The sequence below is a fragment of the Oncorhynchus keta genome, chromosome 27 (assembly GCF_023373465.1).
Source record: "Oncorhynchus keta strain PuntledgeMale-10-30-2019 chromosome 27, Oket_V2, whole genome shotgun sequence".
NCBI classification, from domain to species: Eukaryota; Metazoa; Chordata; class Actinopteri; order Salmoniformes; family Salmonidae; genus Oncorhynchus; species Oncorhynchus keta.
In genome coordinates this window covers 48,574,212-48,586,996 of record NC_068447.1, presented here as the reverse complement: position 1 = coordinate 48,586,996, position 12,785 = coordinate 48,574,212, and the positions used below count along the sequence as shown (strand labels likewise).

At 46.4% G+C, this 12,785-nt stretch overlaps 1 protein-coding gene across 4 annotated transcripts in view; it reads left to right on the top strand.

Annotated features, from left to right (window-relative positions):
- The window catches only part of LOC118360235 (agrin-like), a 409,423-nt gene that overhangs the window by 339,812 nt on the left and 56,826 nt on the right, over positions 1-12,785 (top strand). For all 4 annotated transcript variants that reach the window (XM_052482562.1, XM_052482563.1, XM_035739526.2 and 1 more), the window contains 4 exons: positions 1,751-1,878; positions 3,247-3,361; positions 9,115-9,234; positions 9,437-9,799. In XM_052482562.1, the coding sequence (XP_052338522.1) occupies positions 1,751-1,878; positions 3,247-3,361; positions 9,115-9,234; positions 9,437-9,799 (726 nt within the window). The remainder of the gene's footprint in view (positions 1-1,750; positions 1,879-3,246; positions 3,362-9,114; positions 9,235-9,436; positions 9,800-12,785) is intronic.

The following is a 12,785-nucleotide window of genomic DNA, read 5'->3' as shown; positions in this document are numbered from 1 at the left end:
CAGTTGTTCAGGGGCAGAACGACAGATTTTTACCTTGTCTGCTCGGGGATTTGATCTTGCAACCTTTCGGTTACTAGTCCAATGCTACCTGCCAGTCTCCTGCTGCTCGTATGTATATCATTCCAGTAAGATGAAAAATGATTCCTGTAATACGAAAAATTAGATTGCACAAGTCCTGTCTGGGAATTTGTGCATGTTTAGAGTGACACCATTAGGTTTTTTCATAAAAAACAGCCTTTTGGAACAATAATTGTTTACATATTTAATGTTAAACCTAGACATTCAAATCTCTCAATTGTGACCCCCCTCCACACACACACAAACACATTTGTTTTATCTGCTGTATCTAAGGCTCTGTTATAGTCACATTGTTTCTGATCCCCCTTTATCATCCCCCTTTATCATAATCCCACAGTCCTTACCTTTCTAACAGTACGAATCATGTGTTTGTAGGATGAAATCTATTTTATGAGGGTAGTATACAATATTATGAGTCATTTACAAAATGCCACCAGAGGGCGTCAGAGTTGAATATGTTAATACTAAGAACAAAGCTTCTGTCCACTTTCCCAATGCAAGTTGCGAGTGGCAAGTTAAACTCAGACAAGGCCTTTTAAGTTTCACAGTTCAACCTTATCTGGTAATTCCCCATCCCTCTCTTTGTCCATCACGGCTGCTGCTCGTCGGAAAAATGGCCTCCTTCTGTTTTGTCTTCTACCCATATAAAAATAATCTGATCTATTGCTCTCCTCTCCTCTTTTTTCTGCTCTCCATCCAAACCTTCCCCATTTGTTCCTATTTAATAGCTGCCCCATCAGATTTGAATCAATGTGTGTCGTGCGGAGACAACGGCCAAAAAAAGTCCTTATCATGCAATTTTGTCAGTCACCGGTTCGGCGGCATTAGGAGACAATTATGGCTATCTTCCACGATAATCATACAAATGCTCTTCACTTTTTTTTTTCAGGCGAGCTCCAAACAGGGCACCATGATTGATTTGGGCAATTTGTTCAGCTGATTATGAGCCGTGGCATGAAACCTCAGCATCAGCGCCTCTCCTCATCTCCTCTCCAGCCCTCTTTCTCTCCTGCTTCCTGCTTTATTTCACTCTTCTCTTTCACGATGTCTTGAGTCTCCCTGCCATTGTGTTGCTGGAACAATAGCAAGAGGTCATTGGGGGTTGAAGGATTTTGAACAGGGAAATGAGGATGTTTAATGGCAAGGTGTGGGACTGTCTTTGCCAAAGCTGGAGACTTTTAGAAATTGTTCTTAATTTTTGCTATGCGTGTTGTCTTGTCTGTCCCTCTCTGCTTGTATTTGTAATATGTGTGTCAATATCTCCTGTCTGTATAACTGATCTCTCTCTCTACTCAGTCCTCCATGCCTCTGCCAATTTTTGGGACAAGTCTCAGTCTGGTAAACTCCATTACTCCACCCCTGCCCTTCTGCTCTTCCTCTTCTCTTCTTCTTTCATTCCTCCTTCATATCCCACCATCCACTCTTTCCACTTACGCTACAGCTAATCACAGGCTCTGCCCCCTCAACTCCACAGCCACACCCACCATAAAAAACAACCACACTAACCCTCCCCCCCACACACACACACACTCCATCACTAACCCCAGACTGGCACTACCCCACCCAAATGGTCACTGTCTGAAGCCGAGGGCGGGTAGTTGAGGGCACCACATGCCTCACAGGTACAGAAAGTAAACGTTTATAACTTGTGTGTGACACCATTTCCTCCCAGCCACCATGCGGTTCAGCGGCTTCCTGCACTTGGACCAGGTGGAGGGCCAGGAGGTCTTCTACACCCCTGAGATGGAGGATCCCAAGTCTGAGCTGTTTGGCGAGACGGCCAGGAGCATCGAGAGTGCTGTGAGTAGCAACCCCCCTACATACAGAACTAGCTGCCATAGTCAGTGATTCAAAAACGGTCTGTCGAACAAGTGTTGGTTGTCAAAGTTAATGCTCACTCTTAAACGGGGACATTGCATGTGTGTGTGTGTGTGTGGGCGCACGCACACGTGTGCTTATCGCCAGCTGTTGAAATGGTGTCACTGGCCCGCGTCGAAGCCTAATCTACCACCCCACAACACTCAGTGTGTGACTGTGTGTCTGTATGTGTGTGCATCCTACGCCTTGTGGGGGCCAGCTGTGGCACTAGATAGCAAAATCATCCCTCTAGCCTCTTGTGTGTGTTTGTCTGCTAGAGACTGTGTGTGGATATCACCTGAGGTTAAAACTAGAGAGGGGGAGAGGTGGCTATGTTTCTGGTTCAGTGTGGCCGTGTGGGGGTTTGTGTCTGGACACAGAGATTGGTTTTGTTATGCTACCTGCAGTCCCGCCCTCTACCCAGCAGGGGTACCTGAGGAGTATGTACAGAGACATAAACATACAGTAGGCTAGTATAGAAAATGGAATATAGTGTTGTGGGAGTGATGTCATTCACCCCCATACAAATCATTTGAACAGTGAACAGAGGAGGAACAGGAGAATAACCCAATTGTGTGTGCTTCAAAATCTCTTGAGATGAGTGGTCAGCAGGAGTTAGCTCTATTTTTGAAAATAAACAAGAATTAGGTCAGCTACTTGGTACAGCGCCTTATGTCTCCCTCAAGGTGTCAACTTGAGCCAACAGAGTGAGATACATGATGAATGTTATGCTCTCTCTAGTCGGCAAGCATGAAACCATGTGGATTACAAGTTTATTTACTTCCTGACAGTGACTTAGACTTCATTTGGGCACCAAAAGCACACACCCACATTATGAATCAGAAGCTAAACCAATCAGCAGCCAGTGTATACCATGCTAACCTGACATTTACCACTGCCTCAGAAAAAAACATGTTCATGTAATTATACCCCTATCTGCAGCAAAATGTCAATTTGTGCACCCAGACCAGGCCCAATGTGCTTCTACACAGTAGAAGACCTATTCCCTGACATAGGCTGCGTCCCAAATGGCACAGGGGCCCTGGTCAATAGTAGTGCACTATACAGGGAATAAGGTGCCATTTTGGATGCAGACATAGTCTCCCCCCATCCTTCCGGGAAATGAGTTTACTGCACTCAAATTGGATGAGCCACTGCACAGAGCTCATTACCTCGCTCATTCATCATCCTGGTTGTATTCATTATGCACAAAACAGAACAAAACAGACTGAAACAGGGAGGGACAACCTAAACTGCAAAATATTTGTCTATGCTATGTACTAATGAATGTGTTTCTCATCCCTGGCTCAGCTGAACGAGTTGTTCTGTAAATCAGAGGTGCAGAAGGACTTTATGAGTGTCCAAGTCCGCAGCCTGGCGCCCAGCAACTCCATCCTGGCCTTCATCGAGGCCCACTTCAACCCAGGTAAGAACTATTTGATAAAAAGTCACGATGAACACACTCTGGGCCAGTTTCCCGGACACATAATAAAAAGCATGTTCAATGGAGATTGTCCTTTGAAAGTGCTTCTTAGTCCAAGAAACCAGCCCTTACTGTATGGTATAGTATGGCAAATGTACTGTTATCAAAAAAAATCATCAAATCAAATGAATTTATATAGCCCTTCGTACATCAGCTGATATCTCAAAGTGCTGTACAGAAACCCAGCCTAAAAACCCAAACAGTAAGCAATGGAGATGTTGAAGCCAAAACCTAGGAAGACACCTAGAGAGGAACCAGGCTATGAGGGGTGGCCAGTCCTCTTCTGGCTGTGCCGGGTGGAGATTATAACAGAACATGGCCAAGATGTTCAAATGTTCATAAATTACCAGCATGGTCAAATAATAATAGGTCCAGGACAGGTAGCACGTCCGGTGAACAGGTCAGGATTCCATAGCCGCAGGCAGAACAGTTGAAACTGGAGCAGCAGCACGGGAAGGTGGACTGGAAACAGCAAGGAGTCATCATGCCAGGTAGTCTTGAGGCAATGTCTGAGAGCTCAGGTCCTCCGAGAGAGAGAAAGAGAGAATTAGAGAGAGCATACTTAAATTCACACAGGATACCGGATAAGACAGGAGAAGTACTCCAGATATAACAAACTGACCACAGCCCCCCGACACATAAACTACTGCAGCATAGATACTGGAGGCTGATGGGGGTCAGGAGACACTGTGGCCCCATCCGATGATACACCCAGACAGGACCAAACAGGAAGGATGTAACCCCACCCACTTTGCCAAAGCACAGCCCTCACACCACTAGAGGGATATCTTCAACCACCAACGTATCATCCTGAGACGAAGACAAAGGCAGAGTATAGCCCACAAAGATCTCCGCCACGGCACAACCCAAGGGGGGCGCCAACCCAGACAGGAAGAGCACATCAGTGACTCAACCCACTCAAGTGACGCACCCTTTCTAGAGACGGCATGAAAGAGCACCAGTAAGCCAGTGACTCAGCCCCTGTAATAGGGTTAGAGGCAGAGAATCCCAGTGGAAAGAGGGGAACCGGCCAGGCAGAGACAGCAAGGGCGGTTCGTTGCTCCAGAGCCTTTCCGTTCACCTTCACACTCCTGGGCCAGACTACACTCAATCATATGACCCACTGAAGAGATGAGTCTTCAGTAAAGACTTAAAGGTTGAGACCGAGTTTGTGTCTCTCACATGGGTAGGCAGACCATTCCATAAAAATGGAGCTCTATAGGAGATAGCCCTGCCTCCAGCTGTTTGCTTAGAAATTCTAGGGACAATTAGGAGGCCTGCGTCTTGTGACCGTAGCGTACGTGTAGGTATGTACGGCAGGACCAAATCGCGAAGATAGGTAGGGGCAAGCCCATGTAATGCTTTGTAGGGTAGCAGTAAAACCTTGAAATCAGCCCTTGCCTTGACAGGAAGCCAGTGTAGGGAGGCTAGTACTGGAGTAATATGATCAAATCTTTTGGTTCTAGTCAGGATTCTAGCAGCCGTATTTAGCACTAACTGAAGTTTATTTAGTGCTTTATCCAGGTAGCCGGAAAGTAGAGCATTGCAGTAGTCTAACCTAGTAGTAACAAAAGCATGGATACATTTTTCTGCATAATTTTTGGACAGAAAGTTTCTGATTTTTGCAATGTTACGTAGGTGGAAAAAAGCTGTCCTTGAAACAATCTTGATATGTTCGTCAAAAGAGAGATCAGGGTCCAGAGTAACGCCAAGGTCCTTCACAGTTTTATTTGAGACGACTGTACAACCATTAAGATTAATTGTCAGATTCAAAAGAAGATCTCTTTGTTTCTTGGGACCTAGAACAAGCATCTCTGTTTAGTCCGAGTTTAAAAGTAGAACGTTTGCAGCCATCCACTTCCTTATGTCTGAAACACAGGCTTCTAGCAAGGGCAATTTTGGGGCTTCAGCAGGTTTCATTGAAATGTACAGCTGTGTGTCGTCCGCATAGCAGTGAAAGTTAACATTATGTTTTCGAATGACATCCCCAAGAGGTAAAATATATAGTGAAAACAATAGTGCTCCTAAAACGGAACCTTGAGGAACACCAAAATTTACAGTTGATTTGTCAGAGGACAAACCATTCACAGAGACAAACTGATATCTTTCCGACAGATAAGATCTAAACCAGGCCAGAACTTGTCCGTGTAGACCAATTTTGGTTTCCAATCTCTCCAAAATAATGTGGTGATCGATGGTATCAAAAGCAGCACTAAGGTCTAGAAGCATGAGGTCAGATGCAGAGCCTCGGTCTGATGCCATTAAAAGGTCATTTACCACAAGTGCAGTCTCAGTGCTATGATGGGGTCTAAAACCAGACTGAAGCATTTCGTACACACATTGTACACACATTGATACATTGTTTGTCTTCAGGAAGTAAGTTGCTGCGCAACAGCCTTTTCTTGAATTTGGAGAGGAATGGAAGATTCGATATAGGCCGATTCGTTTTTTATATTTTCTGGGTCAAGGTTTGGCTTTTTCAAGAGGTTTTATTACTGCCACCTTTAGTGAGTTTGGTACACATCCGTTTATTATGTTCAACATAGGAGGGCCAAGCACAGGAAGCAGCTCTTTCAGTAGTTTAGTTGGAATAGGGTCCAGTATGCAGCTTGGAGGTTTAGAGGCCATGACTATTTTCATCATTGTGTCAAGCGATATAGTACTAAAACACTTGAGTGTCTCTCTTGATCCTCGGTCCTTGCAGAGTTGTGCAGACTCAGGACAACTATGCTTTGAAGGAATACGCAGATTTAAAGAGGAGTCCGTAATTTTCTTTCTAATAATCATGATCTTTTCCTCAAAGAAGTTCATGAATTTATGACTAATGAAGTGAAAGCCATCTTCACTTGGGGAATGCTGCTTTTTAGATAGCTTTGCGACAGTATCAAAAATACATTTTGGGTTGTTCTTATTTTCCTCAATTAAGTTGGAAAAATAGGATGATCGAGCAGCAGTGAGGGCTCTTTTGGTGTGGCGCCATTTCCGTTCCAATTTTCTGGAAGCTTGCTTCAGAGCTCAGGTATTTTCTGTATACCAGGGAGCTAGTTTCATTAATTTCATTACATTAAGAGAAATGTTTTTAGGGGTGCAAGTGCATCTAGGTTTTGCGCAAGGTTAAATTGAGTTCCTCAGTTAGGTGGTTAACTGATTTTTGTCCTTTGACGTCGTTGGGTAGGCAGAGGGAGTCTGAAAGGGCATCAAGGAATCTTTGTGTTGTCTGTGAATTTATAGCACGACTTTTGATGCTCCTTGGTTGGGGTCTGAGCAGATTATTTGTTGCAATTGCAAACGTAATAATATGGTGGTCCGATAGTCTAGGATTTTGAGGAAAAACATAAAGACCCACAACATTTATTCCATGGAACAAAACTAGGTCCAGAGTATGACTGTGACAGTTATGGCGAGTGTAGCACATTCATTAGTTTCTAAATGCCAATGTAAGCAAAAGGCTACGGCAGTGTATCACTGCACTGGCATTATTGTTCAGGAAGTCATTCCATTTTACAAAACACACTAGACCGTGGCTATGCTATTTTCATTGTTATTCTCTTTTTCAGACATGGGCTATATTTGTTATTTGTAAGAGCCAACAGGGAAAAACTAACAAAACAAATCCTCTCAGTGAGCTTGGTGGCGTTGTCTTTCAGAACTGGGTTCATTTCAGCCCCAGAGTGCTGTTAAGCATTCTTCACACTGCAGGCCTTAATGCTCAAATCAGTTCTGTTTTGGAATACTGATTGTCCAAACAACAAGTTACAAGTGATCAATTCGGATGTGTGTGTGTTCAGACAACAGTCATTTGCTGACATGGCTACGCTAGTTGTCATAGTAACGAAGGGTGTGTGCACAGTAGTGTAGGCTGATTAGTGTTTGTGCTTGTGCTTCCTATCACTCAGAAGTTATTTAACAACCAATCGTTGTCACCTTTGCTTTTTGTCTAGGTACAGTAGTCAACTACCCTGCATGGCCAAAATGTGTGGATTCTGCTATTTCAGCCACACCCGTTGCAACCGGTGTATAAAATCGAGCACACAGCCATGCAATCTTCGTAGACAAACATTAGCAGTGGAATGGCCTTACTGAAGAGCTCAGTGACTTTCAACATGGCACCGTCATAGGATGCCACCTTTCCAACCAGAGCTGCCCCGGTCAACTGTAAGTGTTGTTATTGTGAAATGGAAATGTCTAGGAGCAACAACTGCTCAGCCGCGAAGTGGTAGATCACACAAGCTCACAGAACCGGACCAAGAACCGGACCAAGTGCTGAAGCGTGCAACACATAAAAATCCTATGTCCTCAGTTGCAACACTCACTACGGAGTTCCAAACTGCCTCTGGTAGCAACGTCAGCACAATAACTGTTTGTCGGGAATTTCTTGAAATGGGTTTCCTTGGCCAAGCAGCCTAAGATCACCATGCTCAATGCCAAGCGTCGCCTGGAGTTGTGTAAAGTTTGCCGCCATTGGACTCTGGAGCAGTGGAAACACGTTCTCTGGAGTGATGAATCAATCTACACCATCTGGCAGTCCGACGGACGAATCTGGGTTTGGCGGATGCCAGGAGAACACTACCTGCCCCAATGCATAGTGCCAACTGTAAAGTTTGGTGAAGGACCTCAACCCCATCGAACACCTTTGAGATTAATTGGAACGCAGAGTGCGAGCCAGGCCTAATCGCACAACATCAGTGCCCGACCACACTAATGCTCTTGTGGCCGAATGGAAGCAAGTCCCTGAAGGAATGTTCTAGTGGAAAGCCTTCCCAGAAGAGTGGAGGTTGTTATAGCAGCAAAGGGGGGACCACCTCCATATTAATGCCCTTGATTTTGGAATGAGATGTTTTGACGAACATATCAATATACTTTTGGCCATGTAGTGTAGCTAGCTAGTGTAACTAGGTAACGAGTTAGCAACCACATGTTCTTACCTAAATGTCAACAGAGTAGCTAGCAAGCAACAAAATATGCCAAATAAGTATAAAAAACACTTGAGGGCAAGTAAATCAGATTTTATCATTCAGATACAAGTCGCAGGGACAGGAATCAGATTTGCATCCGATTTCGAACTATCTACGAAGGTGGTTTGAAATGTGCCTTGAAATATCAGATTCCATGTGCTTTTTAGCCGTTCAGACTGAAGGAAAAATAACAGATTAGTGCCTCACCCCTAAAACCTTGCCCTTCTCCACGCCTCTTCTCATTTTACTGGCTCCGCTCAGTGTCTTTTACCTCCGCACAATAGACGCTGCCATAAAGGAACTCTGCGTTGGCCATTTCAAATGGCGATCTGAGGAAAATGTTATGAGAAAGGTTCATCTGAACCTTAGTGAAACTTTGTTGGATGGTCGTGTGTCATGGTCTTGTCGCAAGCGGCCTCGATCGCTCTCGTAAATATTTACTGCAATGGGATGGAGGGAGGGGAATGACTTTCCTAATGTCCTGCCGTTTCAGGACATTGCTTCTCTGTCTTCTAGTTCAGTGTCTCTCAAACCTCTCCTCTGGGACCAAATGTTTCACAGTTCTGTGGTAGCCCTGGAACTAATTTACTGTAACTAGTCAATGGCTTTATAATTAGTTGACAAGTTGAATCAGGTGTGCTAGCTCTGGGACAGATAAAATACGTAGAACTACAGCTGTCCTAGTGGAGTGGTGTCCTCTGGGTTGTTGTGAACATCTTTGTCCTCCATGTTGTCCCACAGAGACCAGGTTCACGGTGCAGGACATTGAAGGAGCCCTGCTCAAGCAGCTGAAGGCAGCCAAGGAGACAGCCATTGTGGTGAAGAAGCCAGAGGAGGAGAATATTCGCTTCAACAACTATGGTAGGACACACCCAGGGGATTGGCTTGCGTTGTTTACATGTAATTACAAACATGAAGCATGAGAGGACATGAAATGTTCTTAGGAAGGACGATGCGAGCATGAGTAGACATTTTTTGGTTCTTGTATCAAAGTCCAAGACTGACATGCTCCTTGACATTTGCTCTCTTTCTCTGAATCTCCCTCTCTTCATCTGTCTACCAGGCCTGTTCTCCCTCCCCTACTTCACCACCAGTACCACAGCTACCGCCACCACCCCCACTGCCAGCACTGCCACCAGCACCATGCTGCCGCCCCCCAACTCCGCTTTCATCACACGCCGTCCCCTGGGCACCACACGCCGTCCCTATACCAGCCGCCGGACCACCGCCGCCCCTTCTACCATGGCCCCCATTCCCACCACTACTATCACCCCCCTCCACAGGACCAGCCCTGTGCCCCACTACACCAAGGCCCAGCAGCCCTGTGACTCCCACCCCTGCCGACACGGCGGCACCTGCGAGGACGACGGCGCCGATTTCACCTGCATCTGCCCCGCCGGGAGAGGGGGCGCTGTCTGCGAGAAATGTGAGTGGTGCCCCCTCGCCCTCCTCCTTGACCGACACACACAAACAAACGCAAACCTTAGGTTCCATCTCTGAACTTTGAAAGGGAGATGGAATTGATCACAATCCTAGAAGAGAACAGTAGGTTTCTATTTAAGTATTGATGTCCTGAAATGAGAGTGCTGAACTGAACCCTACCTTGCATCAAAGACAATGCACATACCCATACAGCTTACCTTCCAGTCTATTTGACTCAATAGATATCCAACCTCTATCAACGTTGCTACACCACTAGGTAAATAACCAATGAGTTTACCAGACTCTACTAGTCAACACTAAAGTAAACTGATATCAAATCACTGTCTGCTGTGCCGAGCGTCAAAATCGACTGTTGAGTGCTGTCAGAGCAATCTCAAGAGCTTTTTTCCCCTAAGTTTCTCCCACTCGATGGTCTCTGATAAGAAATTACCTCACGCAGCTGCATCTTAAAATAATTTACACCAATTGTTTTGATCGGGATTAACTGGTGGAAATGTGTGTTCGAGTCAGAGTGTGTGTGTGAGTGACAGCCCCATAGCCTCCCTCAATCAATCAAATCATTAGACAAGATGATTTCATCAGCCTACATTCTCCCGAGACAAAGAAAGGCGGACAGAGAAACAGACGGCTCGGGAGTTTGTTGAGTTTGGAGAACAAAGATGATAATGTAATGGCAGAGTGAGAGAAACAAGTGTGTACGCGGTGGAGGGATACATCCGAGGTGAGGATTTGCAGATTTACTCCCGTGTACACCTGTGTCACGGCTGGGGTCTGCACCTATATATAGGCACACATTCTCTTTAATTTTCTCGGCAGACGTCCGAAATGGTTTGAGGTAGAGTCTCGACTGGATGAGGGCTTGGCAGCCTCTACACTGAGAGGGTATTTGGCCACTATATCTTCCTGCCTTGTGGGGTGGATGGACAGGCCGGTGGGGCGCTATCCTTTGTTCTCCAGGTTTATGAAGGGGGTTCGTTGCCTGCGTCCAGCTAGGACCCGCTCAATGACGAGCTGGGATCTGGATGTGGTCTTGGCAGCTTTGGCAAATCCGCCTTTCGAACCGTTGAAGTCTGCCTCCCTGAAACACCTCTCTATGAAGGTGGCTTTCTTGTTAGAAATTACTTCCATTAAGAGGGTGGGTGAGCTCCATGTTCTTTCAGTAAGTTCTGAGTGCTACCGGATGGACCCCGGGGGTGGAGTATAATCTCTCCGTCCCAACCCATCATTCCTCCCCAAGGTTCTGCTTACGACCCCCCGGCAGTGGCAGGGAAGTCTGCGCCTCCCTCCGGCATGCTGTGCCCTGTACCCTCTGGCACTGGCTGCCTATGTGGAGTGGACACGGTCACGGGGAACAACAGACCAGCTCTTTGTCTGCTATGATGAGAGAGTCCTGGGGGCTGGGCTATCAAAGCAGAGGTTCTCTCACTGGATCATGGACACGATTACGACAGCATACCTCCTGGCTGGAAGTCCAGTGCTGGGATCTGTGGTGGCACATTCAACACGAGGTGCGGCTGCGTCCTGGGCACTACTGAGAAGAGTGCCCCTCGCTGATATCTGTGGACACGATTACGACAGCATACCTCCTGGCTGGAAGTCCAGTGTTGGGATCTGTGGTGGCACATTCAACACGAGGTGCGGCTGCGTCCTGGGCACTACTGAGAAGAGTGCCCCTCGCTGATATCTGTGGACACGATTACGACAGCATACCTCCTGGCTGGAAGTCCAGTGTTGGGATCTGTGGTGGCACATTCAACATGAGGTGCGGCTGCGTCCTGGGCACTACTGAGAAGAGTGCCCCCCGCTGATATCTGTGGACACGATTACGACAGCATACCTCCTGGCTGGAAGTCCAGTGCTGGGATCTGTGGTGGCACATTCAACATGAGGTGCGGCTGCATCCTGGGCACTACTGAGAAGAGTGCCCCTCGCTGATATCTGTGGACACGATTATGACAGCATACCTCCTGGCTGGAAGTCCAGCGCTGGGATCTGTGGTGGCACATTCAACATGAGGTGCGGCTGCGTCCTGGGCACTACTGATATCTGTGCTGCGGTCAGCTGCAAGCAGCTCTTGCATTTTTGCTAGGCACTATTGGGTAAATGTGGCACCTCCCTCTGCGGTTGGTTCAGCAGTCCTGGGCATTGCCTCCCCTTCTGGGGACTGTGCCAGGACCTCCCTTCCACATCGACGGCCCCTGCCTCTCGGTCCTGCGCTGCCTGGCCAGGTCCCTCTGGAGTGATCCAACATAGTGAAACATAATGAAGGTTACGCATGTAAATGATATGGATCACTCCAATCCTCTACAGTGTTAGAGAATGTGTGTCGTGATCATGGGGTCTATATATAATGGGGGTGGACCCCAGCCATGACACAGGAGTATATCTGTAAATCCTCACCTCTGATGTATCCCTCCGCCGCGGAGTGGTACCAATATATTGAAGTGATCCATATAGCTCACATAACCATGGTTCCATACGTAACCTTAGTTTTGTGTGTGTGTGTGTGTGTGTGCGTTCATGTGTGCATTCGTGTCAAAACTCCAAGTATAAAATCGAAAACGCATCATCAAGCTGTCCTTTTCTACCTGACGATACACACCAGCACATATTCTGTAAGTCACAGGTTCTGTCTTTCCACACATCTGGTCTGTTGCGCTTACTGTATGACCTACCTAGCTAGGCTAGGCTATATTACCTTAACTAGGCTCTTGTCTCCAACTGTACGAACAACAATTTACAGACACACACAAACAATGACTACATCTCCTCTGCCCAGACCTGCATGCTCACACCCCCATCCCTAGTGCCTGCATTATTGTTTGCCATTTCGCCTTTATTTTTCCCGTCGTTTTCCCGATGTTACTTCAATAATAAATCATTAGACTTTTCCATTGTGTCAATGATGGCGGATTGATTGACTTCCAAGTTTTTAGTAGTTTTTAGTAGTTTTTAGTATACGTTTTTTT